Source organism: Lepisma saccharinum, chromosome 8, assembly GCF_977018435.1.
Source record: "Lepisma saccharinum chromosome 8, izLepSacc3.1, whole genome shotgun sequence".
NCBI classification, from domain to species: Eukaryota; Metazoa; Arthropoda; class Insecta; order Zygentoma; family Lepismatidae; genus Lepisma; species Lepisma saccharinum.
Window position 1 is genome coordinate 2,159,217 of NC_139236.1, and position 24,511 is coordinate 2,183,727.

General features: G+C 35.9%; 1 protein-coding gene across 3 annotated transcripts in view; it reads right to left on the reverse strand.

Annotated features, from left to right (window-relative positions):
* The window catches only part of Trl (Trithorax-like), a 118,299-nt gene that overhangs the window by 77,143 nt on the left and 16,645 nt on the right, over nucleotides 1–24,511 (reverse strand). For all 3 annotated transcript variants that reach the window (XM_083126282.1, XM_083126279.1, XM_083126281.1), the window contains exons 2-3: nucleotides 23,129–23,317; nucleotides 2,918–3,100 (exon numbers count right to left, since the gene is read on the reverse strand). In XM_083126282.1, coding sequence (XP_082982408.1) covers nucleotides 2,918–3,100; nucleotides 23,129–23,314 — 369 coding nt within the window. In that variant the 5' untranslated portion in view covers nucleotides 23,315–23,317. The remainder of the gene's footprint in view (nucleotides 1–2,917; nucleotides 3,101–23,128; nucleotides 23,318–24,511) is intronic.

The following is a 24,511-nucleotide window of genomic DNA, read 5'->3' on the forward strand; positions in this document are numbered from 1 at the left end:
GTAAGCCGGAAGTAAACCAGAAGTGGACTAGAAGTAGACCGGAAGTGGACCGGAAGTAAATATGTGTGGGTGTAGGTGTGTGTGGGTAGGTGTGTGGGTGTGGCTCATATGAGCATCTTGGCTTAGATTTAAGTGTGGCCGAAACAATATCGAGAAATGCCATATTTTTAACAAATTTATAAACAGCAATTTTAGCAAATTCAGGTTTAGCCACATCAATTTGGGGGTCTTCTTTTCTCTTCCCTCTTCATCCCAGTAATATTGCAAAAAATCTTAAATTTCATAGAGGGGGACACTTGAGTAATAAACTTTTATAGGCATTTTAGCCTAATTTTATACAAGAAAAATTTTGTGTTAATAATACCGTATTTTACACTACTAAGATTATATGTCAGAAATAAGGTGCCAGAAATATTTGTATTTGGGAGGACACCTTTTCCAGTACCCTTGCGACAAGGTACATGCTTATTTCAATTGTAATTTTAACTGTAATTATGAAAAGTGGAAACATTACAAAGCAAGCGGTTTCTGTTACGGACTTCCTGTAAGTCAATTTGCCGGGACCTGTTGCATGAAGGGGGCACTCGGCAGCCGACGCTGTGACGGTAAACGACTGAAATAACCTCCCTGTAGTACTAAACATGTAGTTTAAGAAATGACAGTCCACTATTTAGGTCCTTTAATTTAACATCTCGTATCCGTATTTCTCCAATCACACAAAATGAAATTGTAAATACCCAACTGGGTTAGTAAGGTGCCTTTCTCCCCCCCCCCTCTCTCTCTCTCTCTCTCTCTCTCTCACACACACACACACACACACACACACACACAAAATCAATATATGGACATAATTTCACTTTTGCCACTTGTGAGATAGAAAAGGCTTGTACTTGGTCCTTCTTCTTTTCCAACATTTCTCAGTGCTTCGAACTTCTGAACAGACAAACACAGTATGTATGAGTAATTCCCCGCACGCTTCACGTAACTAACAGTGAATACGAATACGAGATTTTGTTAAACTAAAGGACCTAAATAGTGGACTCACTTTTTAAACTGCATGTTTAGTACTAGTGGCACCTGTGGTGTAGCCGTATTGTGATCAACATGTGTGATGGGACGTAAGACTTTTCACATGTTGGAGACATTACATATGTAGCATGCCTAGATTGAGTGGAAAGTTAATGCTTTGAAATAAATCTCTTCTCTGAATTGTATACCTTACTGAAAAAAAATTCAAAAAATACACTGTGCTCCTGGGAACATTGGTCAAATTGCAAACCAAATTATATTTTGTGAACATTCTGAAACTAAATTATTCAACTTAATTACTAAACTAAATACTCAATGTATCTGAATGCCGTACTTACAAAAAAGTTTTAAAAAAGTATGGAGGGTCCTTGATTTGAACCCGCGACCCTTAATTTATTGGAAAAAGATATCTGAGATGCAAGTACTTTACCAACACTCTAAAACTTTGCTTGTAGCAAATGCCTAGGAACGTGTTCACGACTGTGCAAACTTCCACTTTTCTATTCTACGAACACATTTTCACTGAAAATTGGGAGAATTGTTACTTTTTGCTCATTGGACAGTATATGCAAAGGCGTTATATTTTATTTGCATAAACTATTCGTAATTATGCTCTTTTGTGTTCAAATTTGACAGCGATTTCGTCCAGGTGGACCACGAGTGAGTGCAGTGTTTCTAACTTCACAACAGTTTCTCTGATCCCAATTTTAACATGCCGAATCGAAAGTATTCTCTTAAATTATTCCTCATACTTGAGTTTTCAGTTTTGTTCTCTATTAATATGTTGGGCTAATATAGTTTCTGACTTCTTGTTATAAACAAGACAGTAAATCATTCACCACGGGATTTCTCACCTAGTAAAGGGATCTACGGTAGAGTTGGCTACTCTCTGCTACTTCTCCAGAGCTATGTTGCCAAATTAACAATTTCTGGACTTAGAAATCTTTCAGGGCGGTCATGTAACATTTGGAGAAGTGTACTTCCATTTATGATCAGTATTTTCAATATTATAATCTAAGATCTTTAGAATGTGTAATAATGATATCATTACTTGATCCTTCTTATGTTGTAAATTGTACACGTGTATTAATTAACTTAATTAAGACTGGCCAGTTCTAAGTTTCATGTGTATTGATTATTTTAGTGCCATTTATATTACTGTATTTTTAAATCCCGCATACGTAACTTTTGGATATATTCCTGCATGCTTGTAATAGCTTTTTGAATTCTTGACCCTTGGGATAGGCAGGTGTGTTACTGGACAGCCAACCAGTGGAAATTTCAAGTAACCTATAAATAGCAAGGTAACGGAGCAACAGGTCTCAGATGTTTGGCAAAGTACTGGGATTTGAAGAGGTATTACTATGTGAACCAATGGTGATTTTAACTTTTTTTTCTTATAATACACACACTTGCTATCTTTACATTACTTCAATAGTTAATTTCATGTGGAAAACCGGGTAGACAAACACACATTCCTTCTGCCACCTTTTCCGGTACTGAAGGTTTTTCGTTCTTTCTTTCTTTCTTGTTGAAGTCATTGGCTACACAAGTTCACACTCTCTCTTCTGCATGGGGGGGGGGGACAGAACACACTGGGATGGGGATTTACTGATTAACGGCCAAGTTTAACTACTTCTACTGTAAATAATCTACAATGAGAAAACCTCCATATATCTAAAGGAAAATACCCGTTGTGTCATGACTTGAGGAAATATCTGTCAATTGCCAATTATTACTGTTATATTACACATAACTTTAGGTACTGTATATGTTTGAACCTAGGGGCAAAGGTAAAAAAATTATGGAAGTGTATATGGAAAGTGGGAGGTGTAAATCGCCATAAATGCACAAAAACACATACATAAATACATGTGTATATACATACATCTGGGTGTATGGCTCCAGGTGCTAATCCTTGAATGTTGAGGCAATGAGCTGCTTGCAGTAAGGAAGGAAGCTGGTTAGGGTCAACACTCACTTCTCCTCTGTACACAAACTCCAGCAATGCTTCCAGGTCATGAGCACCCACTCCAGCCAACAGTATGACTGGGTGATGAGAGGGAGTACTCTACAAAACAGAATAATCATTTCTTACTATCTAAGGAACAACAAAATGATACAAAAGGGCACAAATTTCCAAGTCAAATGTTTCACATTTTAAAAAATTCACTAAAGAAACAAACATTCTACAGTTTAAATGCTTAAATTTTTCACACACATTGGTTTTAAAACATATATTAAAAAAAATAATAATCAGGTGCTCGACAACAGAACGTTAACTCAATTTTCAGCCTCACATAGTTTCCAATATATTATGACCTGCAGACTGACATATATGTGCATAGCCAGTGATGATGTTTGTATTTATAAACTCTCTCCTGGTGGGAACAAGCCCCAAAATGCAAGGCAGTACAATTTATTTGGTAATAGCTAGTACAATTCAAATTGTTGATGGGACCTTGCAGTTGGTGGTGGGGCTTGTGTGCTTCAATGATCTCCAAAGCATAGATAGCTATCGGTAGGGTCTCCCAAGCCAGGCAGGCTGAGGGGGAGAAGCCAGACTTGGAGCAAACTGTGCTGCCTTGTACACAGGGGTTTGGTTACCCAAAGGCTAGGAGAGGGAAACTCTTATGTAAAACCAGGGATAGGATGAACTCTGGAGCTATGAAAAGCAACCATTCTAGGGAACGGAAACCCCAAAATCAAAAGACCTGGTCCTCAAGGTTGGAGGTTGGGCATGGCACTGACAACCACACACAAAAAACACACATTGTTTCGAAACTCCAACAGAACCCTTGGGTAAATGGAAGCAACCGAAGATGAAACAAGTACAGAAAAATGGACTACGAATTTGGTACATGGAACACTCAAACTCTCCTGAAAGCTAAGAGCATCGAAGACACTCACAAAGCAACTCCTAGCTTACAGTGACGATAGCTGCCATTCAAAAGACAAGGAGTGGCAAAGAGGAAATATGGGACACAAGATCACACACACAATACTTAGTAGTGGCAAATTAATAGACCGGAAAGAAGGTGGTGTGGATTTTGTAGTGGATGCACCAATAAGAAATAGACAGCTAGCCTCTAAGAGTGAAAACAAAACTACACAACATGACAATTATAAATGTCTATGCTCCAACTGAGGATGAACTGACAAAAAAAAAAAAAAAACAGTTTTACTATAAGCTTCAGCAACTTTATGAATCTATGCACTCCAATGATGCAAAAATGATTATGGGTGACATAAATGAACAAATAGGCATGAAAGGAAAAGGAACAATTGGTTTGCACAGTTTAAATGAAGAATGCAATGACAATGGCCAACGGCTTATAGACTTTGCAACAAGTAAGAATGTGGTAATCAGCTCTATACTCTTTCCACACAACATAATACATAAACAGACATGGATGTCATTAGATGGATCAACATTGAATCAAGTAGGTCATGTACTAATAGAAAAAATCAAACATAACTGATGTAAAAACATACAGAGGTGCCATTTGTGGCTCAGACCACCCTGAGATGCAGTAAAATGAAATCTAGAGAAGATGGTGTTTCTAAAGCTCCAAAACTCAACATTAATAAACTTTGAGATGAAGAGACTAGTAAACAATTCAGATCATCATCAGCCAAATTACAGAACGAAGAAGATGACCCTACAGAAGACATAAGAGGATAAATGTGAGTCAATGATGAAGAATAATGTCAAGGCAGTAGCTAAGGAAGTTCTTGGAACAGGCATTAAGAAGAATACAAAGGAATGGTTTTATGAAGATTGATAAGAAATAATTGAAATGAGAAATAACACATACCATGCATATCTGGGTCATCCAACAGTAAGAAAACAGCAATAATTAGTTAGGTCTAAAGAATTACACACAATATGACAGAGAAAGAAAAGGCAGCAACAACAGAGAAAATTTTCCTGAGTGGAGAATTAGATATGATGATGAAATTTGCAAACTACAAAAGGAAATACCTCTCTCCATGTATGCTATAATAAAAAGACTTTGTGCGCTAGCCATGTACAGGCTGACCACTCTAGGACCACGAAACAATTCAAGTATAATTCCAATTTTCAATGAGAAATTTCCAAAATTCAATGGTCCAAGCACATGTCTTCTCTATTTCAATCTTACGCATTACAGCCTCTCACCACGCACACACAAATATATTAACAATATAAAGGATCTGTGCGATTCCAATGTATCCAAATATTCTAATTTAATTCAATTAAACAGCATATCACATACTATTTAAAATATTCAATTTAAGGTGGGGAGTTTACATTTGCCATTATACGTATTCCGGCTCATAAAACATCTACAAACACAGTCACAAATGTTACTGAATGTACAAATCTATGAAAAATTGCCAAGAATTTCAAACTCAAATTTACCTAATCAATTTCAAGATATCTTATCTTTAGAGGCATGCAAATTTCGTTTTTGACGAAAACACGAAATATGAAATAACATGCTGTAATGTTCATTTTTCATGTTTCTGAAAGGTGTGAGGTGCATTTTCCTAACCTGTTTTAACACGAAATAATGCAAAATGAACTGCAAAATGTGAAATATAGTCTTAAACATGAAATTTACTGTTTATATACCGACACAACACTTTCTGAAGTCTGAAGTATCCTGTGAGTTATGTAATTCACGGAAAATTGATTAATTCTGTTATAAATATTTGAGAAGCAAAAATGAACCCCCTTACACAGGAATAAATATAATACTCTGGTAACTACATAAATGTGCTATTAGAAGGGATAAGTTTATTGTGTGTAATAAGTGCAGTTTTTAAATCAAATTTAGGATTATATTCACAATTTAAAAACCAAAATGTCATTTTATATAGCAGTTTTGATGTGATTATTCACCGCTATAACACCAACATTTTATTTTATTTACCGCTTTTGAACCTGAAATCTACTCTGTTTTTGTACCGAAATTTTGCTCTTTTATTTACCAAAAACATGTGCCTCTACTTGTCTTGCAATAATCTTCTGCCTGTCAGATAGATTGTTCTGCAAAGGACACTAACCAAGTAAACAGATTGAGAGAATTTGGTTTTATTTTTCATGCAGTTTTCTTTTTCCTTCCTTGATAAAAATAAAACTGTGAACAATTGCCTCGAGGCACTTGTAAATGTACGGAGAAAAATTCACATAAATAACTCCCGGAATTCAAGGAATTCTCAGTGAGTAGCCACTCTGCATGTAGCTAGAATGGATGACCACCGGATCCCAAATTTGAAGCTAGGAGGAAATATGGGAAGAAAAAGACCTGCAGGAAGACCAAGGATGGGAGGACTGTATCCAGAGGACACAGACTCCATCCTTTACATCAAAAATTGCAGAAGAGCAGCCCAAGACAGGATGTTCTGGAGGAAGGAAGTTGGGGAGGCCATGGCCTAAAAACGAGCTGAAGTGCCATAGATGTCTGACATGGGACCTTACATTACATCCTGAAAAGTGTACTACTCTCACTCTCTCTCTCTCAAGAATAACCTGTTAAAGTCGTCTTACTCCATCTCTGGCAATAACACCAAAGCAGTATCTTTTCACAAAGACCTGGGTATTGTTTTCGAGCAAAAGCTCACATTTGAGGAACAAATTATAGGCACCCCAAAAAAATACCATGCATCTCTTAGGTTCACTGTATCGTTTCACTGAAATTTGTGATATCTCAGCCCTCACGTTATGCTTCAAGCCATTCATTTCCTCAATAATAGAATACAGTCACCGAACACCCCTCAAAAGTGCTTGGGATCGTCTGTACACATCATACAACCTATAAAAGGCGTTGCTGGTTGAGAATACACTCATACCAGCTACAGCAGTCAATATGGACAGACAACGCGAACTGAGTGAGGAGGAACGAGGGATGATCATTGGAGCTGACAGGTTTGGGCATTCGACCCGTGAGATTCCCAACAAATTTCAGATACCCTGGTCGACAGTGAGCGATGTTATCGTGAAGTGGAAGCGAGAGGAGGGTCATGACATGCTGAACCAGACCCAGTAAATCGAAAATATTAACAGATTGTGACCATCGATGCTTGAAACGTGTGGTGAAGTCAAACCGGAAGGTGTAGTTACAGATGGTGGCATAGTAGTTTCGATCGGCTTCCAGTAGTGCTGCAAGTGATCATACTGTCCACCGGGAGATCGTCGCACTTGGTTTTCATAGTCGCGCAGCATTTCACAAGCTGCATATCACAGGCCGCAATGCGACCCGTCGGTTACAGTGGTGCAAGGAACACCACCATTGGACTCTCGAACAATGGAAATCCATCCTATGGAGTGATGAATCACGCTACCAGATGTGGTGGTCCGATGGAGGTGTGTGGGTGTGGCGAATGCCTGGTGAACGCTGTTTACAGGACTGTATCGTACCCACAGTGAAATTTGGTGGTACGGTCTTCGTCCTCTTGTTTATTTCAGGGAAACATGAATGCCGATGCGTTCCAAAAAGTTCTGGACAATTCTGCGCTACCGACATTGTGGGAACAATTCGGTATTGGCCGATACAAGTTTCAGCATGACAATGCTCCATGTCATACGGCAGGCGTTATTGACACGTGGTTCAAGGACATGGGTCCAGATATCAACCCCATTGAACACCTTTGGGACGAGTTGGAGCGCAGCTGGAGAGCCAGGCTATGCTGCCCAAAAAACACCACTGAGCTGTTTGCTGCTTTGCAGGAGGAATGAGGCAAGATTCCCATCGTCAGGTATCACAAATTAGTGGAAAGTCTTCCTCGAAGGGTTGCGGACGTCACTGCGGCGAAAGGTGGCCCTACACGATACTGATGTGGTGCTGCGACTGGATTAACGTACTGGTATAGGGTGTCCAGTGGTGTAGTTCGTTACAGGGTTCTCTCAATATGCAATTTTTCATCTCTGCATCTCTTGCTTCCTAAACATACAGACTCCATATCAGCACCATTTGCAGAATGATTTCAATTATTTATACAAAACTGTCAATGGCAAAACCAACTGCAACACACTCCATGAGGAATTCCACTTTCAAGTACAGATGCGCACAACACATGTAACACAAGCTTATTTTACATAATAAAACCAAGATTAGAAATTAAAAAAAGATCTCTCTTCTACAGACTTCCCACACAATATAATTACCTCCCATTAAGTACTGATATACATATTTTCCTTGGAGTATATCTTTTGGTCTTCTATCAGAAGAAATAATATCAAATAGTAGCATCTTTTACTTATTCATTGTTAATATTTATTCATTTATGTGTTACTTTATTTTTTATTTATTTATTTTTGCTTATTCCATTGTTCAAAATTTCAGTGGAAAATGGCCATCTATGCTGGAATACTCTCAATAAATAAATAAATAGATGGGAGATTGAATTGTTGGTGTGACTTCAGCTGTTACCTGGTTTAGGAATGTTGCCCTCCCTTGTTATAGAGGGAAGCTTTTCTTCAGATTTGTGAGAGTGATGGATGCCATGCAACAGGATCCCACCATACATACATGCTCCCGTTTTTCTGTCACAAGTATTTGTACTTAACATGTTCACAGGCAATGTTGAGAATGTTCCCCATTCACTGGCACACATATACATATTGTACAAATGCACATGTTCATGTAAAATGTAAAGAATAAACACACACAGTAGAGAGAGAAGAGGGAGGGGACAGAGAGAGATAGAGAGAATAAATTTACTAAAAACTAACATCACATTTTATATCCTGCATTTCTTTTGTGGGATAAAAGTGGGAAGAGTCTTATATATGTTTATCTATGTTCCATGTTCATATGTCTTATACAGTGCTTTTCACAGTCGAGTTGTCCATGAAGCAGTGGCTAGCATGCCAGTCAGTGAGAGTGCATCTGCTTGCATTTAGGCCCACAGCTGTATGCTAACTTTCGAACTGGACGCATCAGTGCTTCAGTATCCAAGATAGCTGCATCCAGTCTGCACGTGTTTGTGAAGTGTTAAGGTGTTAACAAGTGCTTTAGATTGCTTTGTTTTAGTTTACATATTACTGGTGCTTTCCTGCAGTCTAATAATGGTATGCTATACGTACAATTTAAAACAACAAATTTTTATGTACGACTCTTACGTCATTACAGATTATTGTAGGGAAGTTAGACAGGAATTCCTTGAATTCTGGGAATTATGCATAATTATTGACTCCGGGAATTCTACGTGAATTCTGCGTAAATTTTTGCCCGTAGACGTGAAAAATTGCAAGTTTTATTAATCCAAATTTCCTTGAATTAACTCATATTTATGAATGCCCTGTCACAGTTTAACTTTTACTTTTTTCGAGGAAGAAAAAGAAAAAGAAGCTGCGTGAAAAATAAAACAGAATTCTCTAAATCCGTTTACTTTGTTAGTGTCCTTTCCAGAATGGTCTATCTGACAGACGGAAGATTATTTATTCCAAGATAACATATCTCAAAGTTGATATATGTGTGTGTCTGTGTGTGTGGGTGGTGAGAGGCGATAATACGTATGGTGGAAATAGAGAAAACATCTGCTCTTGTCAGTCACGGACACTTCTGGGTTGTAACAATCGTATTAAATTTCAATGGTACCGTTACAACGAAGAAGTGTCCATGACTGAATCCTTGCATTTTTGGAAAGTTAGCCTTGAAAACCGGGAATTATACTTGAATTTTATCATAGTTCTAGAGTGGCCACCCTGTTAGAAGGTGTTTTGCAGCAGAATTCCCAGATGTTTCTGTTCCACACAGAGACAGTGTTCGAAAACTTCTGAACACATTTATGGAAACAGGGTCTGTTCTTGCTAAGAAGCAAAGGGTGAAACAGCATGTGCTTATTGAGGAGAAACTAGACAACATTGGAGCATGATTGGAACATAGTTCTCAAAAATCCCTCCAGCACCTTGCACAACAAACAGACATTTCCAGGACATCTGCATAGGAAGCCACCAAGCTTTTAAACCTGAAGCCATACATTAGAAGAATTGAAAGAAAATATCAAGAGAAAAATGGAAGCAATTTTGGAAGAGGTACTGGCATGTTATATTGAAAATTTCCTAAAAAGATGCTGTAAAAGTGTGTATGCAATAGGACAACATTTCCAACACCTCTTGTAATAAATTACGTGCTCATTTTAATTGTAACCGTCAATGTAATTGTACAGCTTATTTCATTACATAGCTAGCGGTTTCACATACGCAGATGTTGCACCCAGCTTGCCGACAGGTCCTCTCACTGGCCAGCATGCTAGTCACAGCTCCACGGACAACTTGACTGTGAAAAGCACTGTATGTTAAATTTGTGTTTTTCCTTAAATTGAATAGTAAATCAGGTTCAACAACTACATAGAAAAGTGTACTTTTGATTAGCACTATAATAAATGTAACTACACAAACAACGTGCACGCAATTTAGTTTAGATACGGATACCTAGTTATCAGTGCATGGTTGGTTAATAACACATTCAAGTAAATGGAAAAAATATGTGTTGTGGATTATTTTTTGTTACAAAATATTAGTAATATTCAAATACTTGGTGTAAGCTATAAAAACTATTAAAAAACTATAAAAGAGCTATTGGCTATAAAAAATGACAACAAAAATACAATAACAAGAAAGAAGGGTGTAGTGATAAATAACAAAAATTATAAAAAACTTCTACCTTTAGAATATATATTGTTAACTTACACCTTATGCTAATTTAACAAATGTATGTAACTACCTGAAATTCGTGGGCATTGTATGCTTGAGACGAAGGAACTATATATTAATAAATGTATTTAGAGAATAGTATAGGGTCATTCCAAGTGGAATCAACCAATGAAGAGGCACTTTTCAATCTCACATATTATTATTCATTTCAAGTTTGGGATACTGAAAGGACCACCTGAAAGGGGGAACCTATGCAGAACCATATCATTTTTTTAGCCCCTATCAAAGAGTTCAAAAATTAATATGGAACAGAGATGTACCTATGAAACGCAAAAAGGTAATATATAATACATACTATGTACCAATAATTATGTCGCCATGTTTTGGTTGCTTGTCCCCGGTGGCGCTGTGTCAAATTAGACGCCCCGAAGCACTTTACGGTTGCACTTCTTTTTAGTCGCACTGGGCCATTGGCAGCGCTTGTTATTAGCGATCCTGGTTATTCCCCTTTGGTTGTCGTCTTAGGAGGAGGCGCTATTGTCAGATTAGACGCTCCTAAAAATCCTCTATAGCTTTGGTCCAATTCTCTACAAGGAATGCAGCATAATGATTTGTCTATATTATTGAGAAGAGATATGGTAAAGAGAAATATTTGCGATAAATGAGATGAATAAGACTTTTTCCAGCGGCAAAGAAGAATAGAAAGAAATAAGAATTTACTGTGGAAAGAATAAATAGAAGAATTTATCAAGAATATAAGAATATCTCGGCGGAATATAGAAGATAATAAAAATTGCTGCTGAAAGAAGAAATAAGAATTGATATGAATAGAGGAAATAAGGACAACGATGAATAAAAGGGGATGACTATTTATTGTGAATAGAAGAAAGAGATTGCATAAAGGGTAGAAGAAAGAAAAAGATGATTATCCTTTTACCAAAGAAAAGAAGTGGAAGTTGAAGAAAGAAGAAGCAGCTAGACGATGCAATTGGACTTCTTGCATATAGAAGAAATAATAAAAGAAGAAGAAGCCTTTCCATATCAAAGAGAAGAAGCCTTTTCCACATTAAAAGAAGAGGAAGCCTTTTCCATATGAAAGAAGAGGAAGCCTTTTCCACATTAAAAGAAGAAGAAGCCTTTTGATATCCAAAGGAGAGGAAGCCTTTTCGATTATATACATATATATATATATATATATATATATATTCTCTGTATTTTGTATAGTTCTCAGAATATAGATCCGCATTTAACTATATCCTCTTGGCTATAAAACGCTTTCTTATTTGTTTGTTTCTCAAACAAAGAACCTATTCCCTGAGATTAAGATATTCTGTAGCCGTGGTAAATAACATTTAAGTACGTACCCACAAGGGGCATGGCATTAGTGGCGACCAACGTTGCGGCTAGCAGAATTGTGACTAAGAAAGCGAAAAAGGAAGAAAGCCAAAATGGAGGAAGAAAATAAAATTGAAGGCGAGAACAGAGAAACTATAATGGAGGAAATGGAAGAAAGAAAGGAAATATTAAACTGCTGTGGAGAAGAGGGAAATAAGGAAGAAACTATCCTATGCAGCTCATGCAAAGAAATGAAACATTGGCTATGTGAGAAGATAAGAAGAGAAAAGTACATAGGAATATGTGAAAGAGGAGATAACGTAAGCAAAAACTGCAAGGAAGAAAGGATAAATGAAAAGGAAGAGAAGAAAACGGAAAAGGAAGAAGAGAAAATGAAGGAAAAACCAAAGAAGACAGAAGAGGTGAACATGATAGAAATGTTCCAGAAGTTATCGATGCAGATAGAAGAAAGTAATAAAAAGAATAGCAGAGAAGCAAAAGAAAATAGCAGAAGATTAGAAAGAGAATTAAAAACACAGATGGAAGAGAATAACAGAGAAGCAAAAGAGAATAATAGAAGACTCGAAGAGAAAATGGAAGAAAATAGCAGAAGATTAGAAAGAAAGTTTGAAGAAAAGATAGATGAAAATAGTAGAAATTTAGAAGAGAAGTTTGAAGAAAATAATAAAAAGATGGAAGAAAGGCTCGAGGAAAATAGCAGGAAATTGGAAGCTTCGAGGTTCGAAACCCACGAGATGTTCTTGAGATTGAATGAAACGTGTGAAGGAAATAGAAAGTCGCTGGAAAGCAAGATATAAGAAACAAGGTTGTTAATCGAGAGTACAAGTTTTGATGTAAATAGAAGAATAGAAGAGGAGGTTTCGAATCTCAGAGAGGAAAATAAACAAAGAAACGAAAATTTGGAGAGAAAGCTGGTTGAAAGTAAATCTCAAATAGAATTAACCATTTCAAGAATAGAAGAAAACGAAAACAATATAGAATTAGCCATTTCAAGAACAGAAGAAAATGACAGCAAGACAGAAGTAGATGTTTCCAGAATAGAAGAAAACGAGGACAAGATAGAAGAAGCGAAGGTCCTTATAGAAGATAGAAGTTGGAAGATGAAAGAAGAAAGTTCCAATGACAAGCATGACAGCAAGATAGAAGTAGCTATAAAATTACGAGAAGAAAACACTCAGGAACTTAAAGAGGTCAAACAAGAGGAAGATGAGAAAATAAAAGAAGAAGAAAGAGGAATAGAAAGAGATGAAAAATCTAGTTGTCAATATAATGATGAAGAAATCCATGTCAAAATGAAGACGAAAGAAGAAATTTCCAGTGACGAGTCTCTGACGGAGGAAGAAAATAAGCATAAGCTGAGCAGAAGATGTAAACAAAGAAGAAAGAGAAGTAAAATGAGATTTAGATATATTCACGTAAAGACATGGAAGAAAAGGAAGAGAAAGAAATTAAAAATAGAAAGGAACCTGAAGAAAGTTAAGAATACTCTAAAAAGGGTCGACATAGATCAAATGGATTCTGATGCTACTTCGCCAAAGAGAAGGAAGAAGAAGACGAGACGGAAAGGACAAGGAGAGCATGCATTTGATGAAGATGTAGAACATAAGAAGAAGACTTGGCAGAAACCAGATTGGAAGAAGAGAGAAATGAAAGTAATTTCTTTACTGGAAGAAAGTTGGAAGAGGAGGAAGAAGAATCTTGAGAACAATAGAAAAGAAAATAGAAGAAAGAAAAGAAAAAAAGGAAGAGAAAAAGAAAATAAGATAGTGACAAGCAACGAGTATTTGAAAGAATTGAAAGAAACAAATGAGACTGATTAGTGCAAAGGAAGGAGATGTTATGATTTATAGACTGACAAGCAGACGTTTCTAGAATTAATAAAGTTGTCTGAAAAAGTTCCAGTTCACCAGAAGAAAAATTCGTGGAATTATTAGTTTGGGCAAATAATAATGATCTATTTGAAAGAAGAAAATTTTAGTTCTTTAATGTTATTTCCTGTAAAAAGATATATATATAATACCCATCGTTGGAGGAAAATCTATTCTGCAAGTGATATGTTAAGAAAGAATAACGACTGCTAATTTATATCACCACTCCATTGAACAATAAGACTGATAGTGGAAGAGCAAACCTGTAAAATGAAAGATGCCAAACAAAGTAATAGGGAAAATGGACATAAACTTTTCAATTGTACGAACAGAAGAACGAAGATGATACAACAGTTAGGCACAGAAGGAAGTTAATTACGAAGAAAACTCTCAGGAAAAAGGAGAAGAAAATATGAAAGAAGATCGAATAGTATCAGTAAAATGAATTCTTTGTAAGCTTAGACAACGAAAAGTCATCGTGTATTTAGAAAAGTGCAAAAGAAATGGGTTGTAATCCCAGAAGTTAAAGAAGAATCGGTTGTATTCCGAGAATGGGTTGTAATCCCAGAAGTTAAAGAAGAATCGGTTGTATTCCGAGATTGGGCTGTAATCCCAGAAAATAAATATATCTAGATACATGCTGATATGAAATTAAGGCTGATGTGAAGAATTATTGTAGCTGATAGAAATACGTAGATGATCAACTTAGAGAAGCGAGAGAGTTCTTTGAAACGGAAAAATCTGAGCTAACTGATAATCTGTAGAGAGATTGCTGAAAGAAGAAAAGGGTGAAACTAAAATTACTATTTTGGCAAGACATCGTCAGGTAAAGACTATCTTGGAGAGAATAGACGAGCAGACTTGCAGGAGATGAACTATTGAAGAATTATATTTTATATCTAAAAATAACTTAAGAGGTCACGAATATTTCCGGAAAGTGGTGATAAGATATCTAGAAACGAAAAATAGAAAGAAGAGAGAAATGCGAGTCAATGAGAAGAGTCCAAGGAGATGTAGTGAAAGTGGAAAATTTATCTATTTCCAAAAGATTTTTTCCAATAGAGAAATTTTTCATCCTCAAGGAGGGGGATTTGTGTCACGTGCCAGTTTCGACGACACAATGAATGTTGCAAGGAGAAATGGTTTCTCGGAATCGACAAGAGATGGCAGCATGCTATATAAAGAGGAGCAAAGGAACTTATAAAAACTTAGAGCGGAGAAGAGGGATTATATATATTATAGTAAATTGAGAAATATATAAAAGAAGAGTTCAAATACTATAAAAGAAGTAAATAGAATGATGTATATAGTAAATTAAAAGAATTAAGAATATGGCCGCATATGGAACGTTTAGGAAAGTTATTAAGTGAGTAAATGAAATTCAGAAATGCATCTCTCGATCTCTTTTTGATCCTATGGCGAGGAGAACGTCGTCATGTTTTGGTTGCTTGTCCCCGGTGGCGCTGTGTCAAATTAGACGCCCCGAAGCACTTTACGGTTGCACTTCTTTTTAGTCGCACTGGGCCATTGGCAGCGCTTGTTATTAGCGATCCTGGTTATTCCCCTTTGGTTGTCGTCTTAGGAGGAGGCGCTATTGTCAGATTAGACGCTCCTAAAAATCCTCTATAGCTTTGGTCCAATTCTCTACAAGGAATGCAGCATAATGATTTGTCTATATTATTGAGAAGAGATATGGTAAAGAGAAATATTTGCGATAAATGAGATGAATAAGACTTTTTCCAGCGGCAAAGAAGAATAGAAAGAAATAAGAATTTACTGTGGAAAGAATAAATAGAAGAATTTATCAAGAATATAAGAATATCTCGGCGGAATATAGAAGATAATAAAAATTGCTGCTGAAAGAAGAAATAAGAATTGATATGAATAGAGGAAATAAGGACAACGATGAATAAAAGGGGATGACTATTTATTGTGAATAGAAGAAAGAGATTGCATAAAGGGTAGAAGAAAGAAAAAGATGATTATCCTTTTACCAAAGAAAAGAAGTGGAAGTTGAAGAAAGAAGAAGAAGCAAGACGATGCAATTGGACTTCTTGTATATAGAAGAAATAATAAAAGAAGAAGAAGCCTTTCCATATCAAAAAGAAGAAGCCTTTTCCACATTAAAAGAAGAGGAAGCCTTTTCCATATCAAAGAAGAAGAAGCCTTTTCCACATTAAAAGAAGAAGAAGCCTTTTAAAAGAAGAAGAAGCCTTTTGATATCCAAAGGAGAGGAAGCCTTTTCGATTATATACATATATATATATATATATATTTTCTCTGTATTTTGTATAGTTCTCAGAATATAGATCCGCATTTAACTATATCCTCTTGGCTATAAAACGCTTTCTTATTTGTTTGTTTCTCAAACAAAGAACCTATTCCCTGAGATTAAGATATTCTGTAGCCGTGGTAAATAACATTTAAGTACGTACCCACAAGGGGCATGGCATTAGTGGCGACCAACGTTGCGGCTAGCAGAATTGTGACTAAGAAAGCGAAAAAGGAAGAAAGCCAAAATGGAGGAAGAAAATAAAATTGAAGGCGAGAACAGAGAAACTATAATGGAGGAAATGGAAGAAAGAAAGGAAATATTAAACTGCTGTGGAGAAGAGGGAAATAAGGAAGAAACTATCCTATGCAGCTCATGCAAAGAAATGAAACATTGGCTATGTGAGAAGATAAGAAGAGAAAAGTACATAGGAATATGTGAAAGAGGAGATTACGTATGCAAAAATTGCAAGGAAGAAAGGATAAATGAAAAGGAAGAGAAGAAAACGGAAAAGGAAGAAGAGAAAATGAAGGAAAAACCAAAGAAGACAGAAGAGGTGAACATGATAGAAATGTTCCAGAAGTTATCGATGCAGATAGAAGAAAGTAATAAAAAGAATAGCAGAGAAGCAATAGAAAATAGCAGAAGATTAGAAAGAGAATTAAAAACACAGATGGAAGAGAATAACAGAGAAGCAAAAGAGAATAATAGAAGACTCGAAGAGAAAATGGAAGAAAATAGCAGAAGATTAGAAAGAAAGTTTGAAGAAAAGATAGATGAAAATAGTAGAAAGTTAGAAGAGAAGTTTGAAGAAAATAATAAAAAGATGGAAGAAAGGCTCGAGGAAAATAGCAGGAAATTGGAAGCTTCGAGGTCCGAAACCCACGAGATGTTCTTCAGATTGAATGAAACGTGAAGGAAATAGAAAGTCGCTGGAAAGCAAGATAGAAGAAACAAGGTTGTTAATCGAGAGTACAACTTTTGATGTAAATAGAAGAATAGAAGAGGAGGTTTCGAATCTCAGAGAGGAAAATAAACAAAGAAACGAAAATTTGGAGAGAAAGCTGGTTGAAAGTAAATCTCAAATAGAATTAACCATTTCAAGAATAGAAGAAAACGAAAACAATATAGAATTAGCCATTTCAAGAACAGAAGAAAATGACAGCAAGACAGAAGTAGATGTTTCCAGAATAGAAGAAAATGAGGACAAGATAGAAGAAGCGAAGGTCCTTATAGAAGATAGAAGTTGGAAGATGAAAGAAGAAAGTTCCAATGACAAGCATGACAGCAAGATAGAAGAAGTAGCTATAAAATTACGAGAAGAAAACACTCAGGAACTTAAAGAGGTCAAACAAGAGGAAGATGAGAAAATAAAAGAAGAAGAAAGAGGAATAGAAAGAGATGAAAAATTTAGTTGTCAATATAATGATGAAGAAATCCATGTCAAAATGATGACGAAAGAAGAAATTTCCAGTGACGAGTCTCTGACGGAGGAAGAAAATAAGCATAAGCCGAGCAGAAGATGTAAACAAAGAAGAAAGAGAAGTAAAATGAGATTTAGATATATTCACGTAAAGACATGGAAGAAAAGGAAGAGAAAGAAATTAAAAATAGAAAGGAACCTGAAGAAAGTTAAGAATACGCTAAAAAGGGTTGACAAACATCAAATGGATTCTGATGCTACTTCACCAAAGAGAAGGAAGAAGAAGACGAGACGGAAAGGACAAGGAGAGCATGCATTTGATGAAGATGTAGAACATAAGAAGAAGACTTGGCAGAAACCAGATTGGAAGAAGAGAGAAATGAAAGTAATTTCTTTACTGGAAGAAAGTTGGAAGAGGAGGAAGAAGAATCTTGAGAAGAATAGAAAAGAAAATAGAAGAAAGAAAAGAAAAAAAGGAAGAGAAAAAGAAAATAAGATAGTGACAAGCAACGAGTATTTGAAAGAATTGAAAGAAACAAATGAGACTGATTAGTGCAAAGGAAGGAGATGTTATGATTTATAGACTGACAAGCAGACGTTTCTAGAATTAATAAAGTTGTCTGAAAAAGTTCCAGTTCACCAGAAGAAAAATTCGTGGAATTATTAGTTTGGGCAAATAATAATGATCTATTTGAAAGAAGAAAATTTTAGTTCTTTAATGTTATTTCCTGTAAAAAGATATATATATAATACCCATCGTTGGAGGAAAATCTATTCTGCAAGTGATATGTTAAGAAAGAATAATGACTGCTAATTTATATCACCACTCCATTGAACAATAAGACTGATAGTGGAAGAGCAAACCTGTAAAATGAAAGATGCCAAACAAAGTAATAGGGAAAATGGACATAAACTTTTCAATTGTACGAACAGAAGAACGAAGATGATACAACAGTTAGGCACAGAAGGAAGTTAATTACGAAGAAAACTCTCAGGAAAAAGGAGAAGAAAATATGAAAGAAGATCGAATAGTATCAGTAAAATGAATTCTTTGTAAGCTTAGACAACGAAAAGTCATCGTGTATTTAGAAAAGTGCAAAAGAAATGGGTTGTAATCCCAGAAGTTAAAGAAGAATCGGTTGTATTCCGAGAATGGGTTGTAATCCCAGAAGTTAAAGAAGAATCGGTTGTATTCCGAGATTGGGCTGTAATCCCAGAAAATAAATATATCTAGATACATGCTGATATGAAATTAAGGCTGATGTGAAGAATTATTGTAGCTGATAGAAATACGTAGATGATCAACTTAGAGAAGTGAGAGAGTTCTTTGAAACGGAAAAATCTGAGCTAACTGATAATCTGTAGAGAGATTGCTGAAAGAAGAAAAGGGTGAAACTAAAATTACTATTTTGGCAAGACATTGTCAGGTAAAGACTATCTTGGAGAGAATAGACGAGCAGACTTGCAGGAGATGAACTATTGAAGAATTATATTTTATATCTAAAAATAACTTAAGAGGTCACGAATATTTCCGGAAAGTGGTGATAAGATATCTAGAAACGAAAAATAGAAAGAGAGAAATGCGAGTCAATGAGAAGAGTCCAAGGAGATGTAGTGAAAGTGGAAAAATTTATCTATTTCCAAAAGATTTTTTCCAATAGAGAAATTTTTCATCCTCAAGGAGGGGGATTTGTGTCACGTGCCAGTTTCGACGACACAATGAATGTTGCAAGGAGAAATGGTTTCTCGGAATCAACAAGAGATGGCAGCATGCTATATAAAGAGGAGCAAAGGAAATTATAAAAACTTAGAGCGGAGAAGAGGGATTATATATATTATAGTAAATTGAGAAATATATAAAAGAAGAGTTCAAATACTATAAAAGAAGTAAATAAAATGATGTATATAGTAAATTAAAAGAATTAAGAATATGGCCGTATATGGAACGTTTAGGAAAGTTATTAAGTGAGTAAATGAAATTCAGAAATGCATCTCTCGATCTTTTTTCGATCCTATGGCGAGGAGAACGTCGCCATGTTTTGGTTGCTTGTCCCCGGTGGCGCTGTGTCAAATTAGACGCCCCGAAGCACTTTACGGTTGCACTTCTTTTTAGTCGCACTGGGCCATTGGCAGCGCTTGTTATTAGCGATCCTGGTTATTCCCCTTTGGTTGTCGTCTTAGGAGGAGGCGCTATTGTCAGATTAGACGCTCCTAAAAATCCTCTATAGCTTTGGTCCAATTCTCTACAAGGAATGCAGCATAATGATTTGTCTATATTATTGAGAAGAGATATGGTAAAGAGAAATATTTGCGATAAATGAGAGGAATAAGACTTTTTCCAGCGGCAAAGAAGAATAGAAAGAAATAAGAATTTACTGTGGAAAGAATAAATAGAAGAATTTATCAAGAATATAAGAATAACTCAGCGGAATATAGAAGATAATAAAAATTGCTGCTGAAAGAAGAAATAAGAATTGATATGAATAGAGGAAATAAGGACAACGATGAATAAAAGGGGATGACTATTTATTGTGAATAGAAGAAAGAGATTGCATAAAGGGTAGAAGAAAGAAAAAGATGATTATCCTTTTACCAAAGAAAAGAAGTGGAAGTTGAAGAAAGAAGAAGAAGCAAGACGATGCAATTGGACTTCTTGTATATAGAAGAAATAATAAAAGAAGAAGAAGCCTTTCCATATCAAAAAGAAGAAGCCTTTTCCACATTAAAAGAAGAGGAAGCCTTTTCCATATCAAAGAAGAAGAAGCCTTTTCCACATTAAAAGAAGAAGAAGCCTTTTAAAAGAAGAAGAAGCCTTTTGATATCCAAAGGAGAGGAAGCCTTTTCGATTATATACATATATATATATATATATATTTTCTCTGTATTTTGTATAGTTCTCAGAATATAGATCCGCATTTAACTATATCCTCTTGGCTATAAAACGCTTTCTTATTTGTTTGTTTCTCAAACAAAGAACCTATTCCCTGAGATTAAGATATTCTGTAGCCGTGGTAAATAACATTTTTAAGTACGTACCCGAAGGGCGTAGCAAGTGTTAGAAGAAGACAAGATTGGAACACCATGGAAAGAGAGGAATGGTGGAAGACCAGAACAAAATGGAGAGGCTTGACTTCTATGCCAACCCAGCCAGAGGCAGGAAACGGGGAAGGATGATGATGATCTCTTGTGCATCCAAAATTACAGTGGGTGCAAAATGTGCGATTTTGACCATTTTACTTCACCATCTTGATTTATTTTAGCAAATAGAACTCCTGTATAAGTGATTCAGATGTTGCTAGAAAAGTCTTGGAGCTCTTTCACATGAGATATTAAATTCCTGTCAGGAGTAAATTAAAAAAAAAAAAAACATCGGCAGACATTTTATGAAAACTGGGCAAAAAAAATACATGGAATATTACTTAATAACTGTACAAAATTTGAAAATAAGATGGCAATAGGATCCTGAGTTATTAGTTTAGGGTAGCTGGTAATTAAATAAAAAAATATTACTTACGTGAATTTTTGTATTTTTGCATTGCACAATTTAATGATTAAATTGTGAAATGTGAAAATAAGAAATTTCACGTTAAGTAATTCTTAAATTGCATTTTCATCATGTAGTGGTGAATACAGTTTGTTAATATGAAAATCTATTAATTGTAGTTAATAATTTAGGTTTCACTCTACAGTTGATAATCACGATGCTGGATCAATACTGAAGGTTTGAGTCTCCCACTGCAGATCATACTCAGGATCAAACTCTTGGTTGTTATCTTAGGCATTTTGAACGGATGACTCTCATTTTAACCTGGGATCGGTCGCGTTCACTGTAGTCATATCACCGGTCGCAGCACTCACCCTTGCTTTTCAGGCATATTTCACCGTATTTTAACTTTTTAATTTTTTTTTGTACTTGTAATGATCTGTTTATTATAATCCTTCTTATTCATTACATTTTTGTTTCAAAATGTTTTACTCCCTTTGTCCCATAATTATACTGATCCTTGAGTAATAAAGTTGTATGACTCATTCCCTTGTTTCATGTTCTTCTTCTGTATACACCAATGTCACAGTTTGAATATCGGGCAATTATTATGAGACAACAAACAAAGGTGTACCGGACAATAATTATGGGACAGAGGGAGTATTTCTTTTCAAACTGCATAGTATACATCGTCAAAGTCAACAAGTCTCAGTGTTAACAAAACGTGCATATTCCTCTGAGGTAGTTCCATCTGATCTCCAGAAATCTGATATGATATAAAATCATTGCAACACTTTTCGAATTTTCTATGAACATGACAAGAACATATAAAAGGTAAAGTGCTCCCCTGTGCTTAGCACCACGCCATGGGGTAATGCCCCACACTTTCTTGATCCGGTCATGAGTGGGGGTGATGTGATCAGCATCATGCCCCTGACCACCTTTACCCCCTAGGGTTTCCCCCAGGTACCCATGTTATTCGACGCTGGGTGGGCACCGGGGCCGCTTCCAATGTTAGAAAAGTTCCCGGATTTGAACCAGTCGGGGATCGAACCTGGGACCTTTAGCATGGTAGTCAGACGCATTACCGACTGAGTCACAGCGGCCAAGAACATATACGTACAAAAACTCACTAGAAACAGGATAGACCTATAGACTAAATAATGCACAAATATAAATAAAAAAGTATATAACGTAATCAGTTGCGTGGGACCTCCGCACTCACTCTGACAACCCTTTCCACAACAATGGTGTCACTAATAATGCCATTTACGTCATCTCATAAAAATGTGGTCACGTCGCTCGCGAAATCTAAAAGTCAGCTAGAGAGCACTACAGGCAAATATTTTAAATACTGTTAAAATGGCACTTCATTAAAATTTAAAGTAAGTGCTGCACTCACCCGCAACCGATCGCAGGTTAAGAATGTTCCTTGTAATGCTTTCATATCTCAAAATAAGCAAAAAAAAAATGGGCTGATCCGATACCAATGCCGATGTATCGGTATCGCCGAAATTATGCAAAATTCAAACTTAGTTTCTATTCTGCACCAATTTTGTGGTAAAAAAACAATAAAAAAACTGGATTTTGTGATTACGTAACATGTATTTTAATATTCTAATATAATTCATGAATATTTTAAAGCAAAATTCTTGCTAAATTCATGCACACAATTGGAGTAGAATCCTTTACACAATAACAGTGATCAATATTTTCAACAGCTTTAAATTATAATGATTTTCAAGTATTAGTATAGTATCGGTGGCAATGGGTGAGTGTATCGCCATCGGTATCAGTTCAAAGTGGTATTGGCTCAGCCCAGAAAAAAAAAACTAAAACTTAATTACATGTCCACTCAAAAATGAAATTAAATTTCAAAGATCTTCACTGTGAATAGAGATCATGATAAATACAATATTAGCCATACGGAAGAGCAAAATCCACAGCAGATTAAACACATTTCATTTTTGCTTAGATGAAAAGTACATTGACTTTGGTTTCGTGGCTACATGTACCTCAAGGAAACGAAAAGTTGTTCATAACTGCAAACCTTGAGAAGCTCCAGGAGGAAGGGACTTGCTGCAGAAAGCACGATTTTATGAGCGGGAAAGCTTCGTCCTCCAGCGGCCAACGTGACATCCACCAGGTCACCGTGGCATCTCAGCAGCTGAACAGCTGACACCAGTGAGGTGCCGAACTCTCCCCAGGTTAAACTGTACAGTTGGTTGCTGCCCATTTTCTGTAAAGACCAAAATGATTTTTATAAAACACTTTTTAACCCGTAAGGATTCATGTATATTTAAAAATTACCCAGCCAATATTGAAATATATTTTTTGATCCCTTCGAATGAGTGTTTGAGGCCACCCTTCTTGGTACCTTTCTGGTGAACCCTTCCGAGTGTCAGGGCCTCGAATAGGTTATTAATTAGCTCTGCTCGGAGGGCCATAGAAGCACTGGATGGGTTAATTTCACCCAACATGTGTTCATACATTTCAGTTCGGTATTTCATCACATTCTTTTTTTCTCAAACAATTGCATGATTCAATGCAAATATTCAAAAATTTTGATAATTAGATTAATCAATGAAGGACATTACTATTTACATGCTTTGAAACAATTAAAATTCAGACTTAAGAAGTAACTTTCCTTCTGGGAATTTCCTTCCAGTGTGAGTCCTTACGTTATGGCAGAGAGCACTCATCTTACCATTCTTTCTTTCTTATCTTCTCTCAACTTTATCTTTATGTAATGAAATAAAAATGTTCAAACTTAATAAAATTACATTAATCAATGAATATATAATTATTTACACAATATTCATAAAGAAGCAGTTTAGATGCGAGTATTTTTACCCAGAATGCATCCTTAAATCCTACTGGAAAGTTGGTTTAAGACACACGCACACATACAGGGTTGAGTCTGTAACTTTGTAGCAGGGTATTTTATGAATGGTGAATAAACACCTTAATTTGATTGAAAAACTCTACTTAATACACAAAATTAGGATTTCACTTCTAATAGCATATTTACATAGTTATCAGAGAATTAAGTTTATTCCTGTGTAAAGGAATCCATTCTTGCTTATCAAGTATTTAAAGCAGAATTAATAAATTCCCTGTGATTTGCATAACTCACAGAGTAATTCAGACCTCAGAACGCATTGCATCGGTAAATAAATGCTAATTATTGTATTCAAGAGGGGTTTTTTTTTGTTTTGTTTTTTCATTTTGCAGTTCATTTCGTGACAAATCACACGTTTCAAAACATGAAAAATTAACACTACAATATGTTTTTTCCACATTTCATGTTTTCATCAAAGACAAAATATGCATGTTCCTATATAGGGCTCAAAAAATCCGTCACCAGGTCGACTAAAAATTTCAGCCTGGCAACTGTGATGTCTTGCTGTTTTCTAAATTTGCATGCACGAAA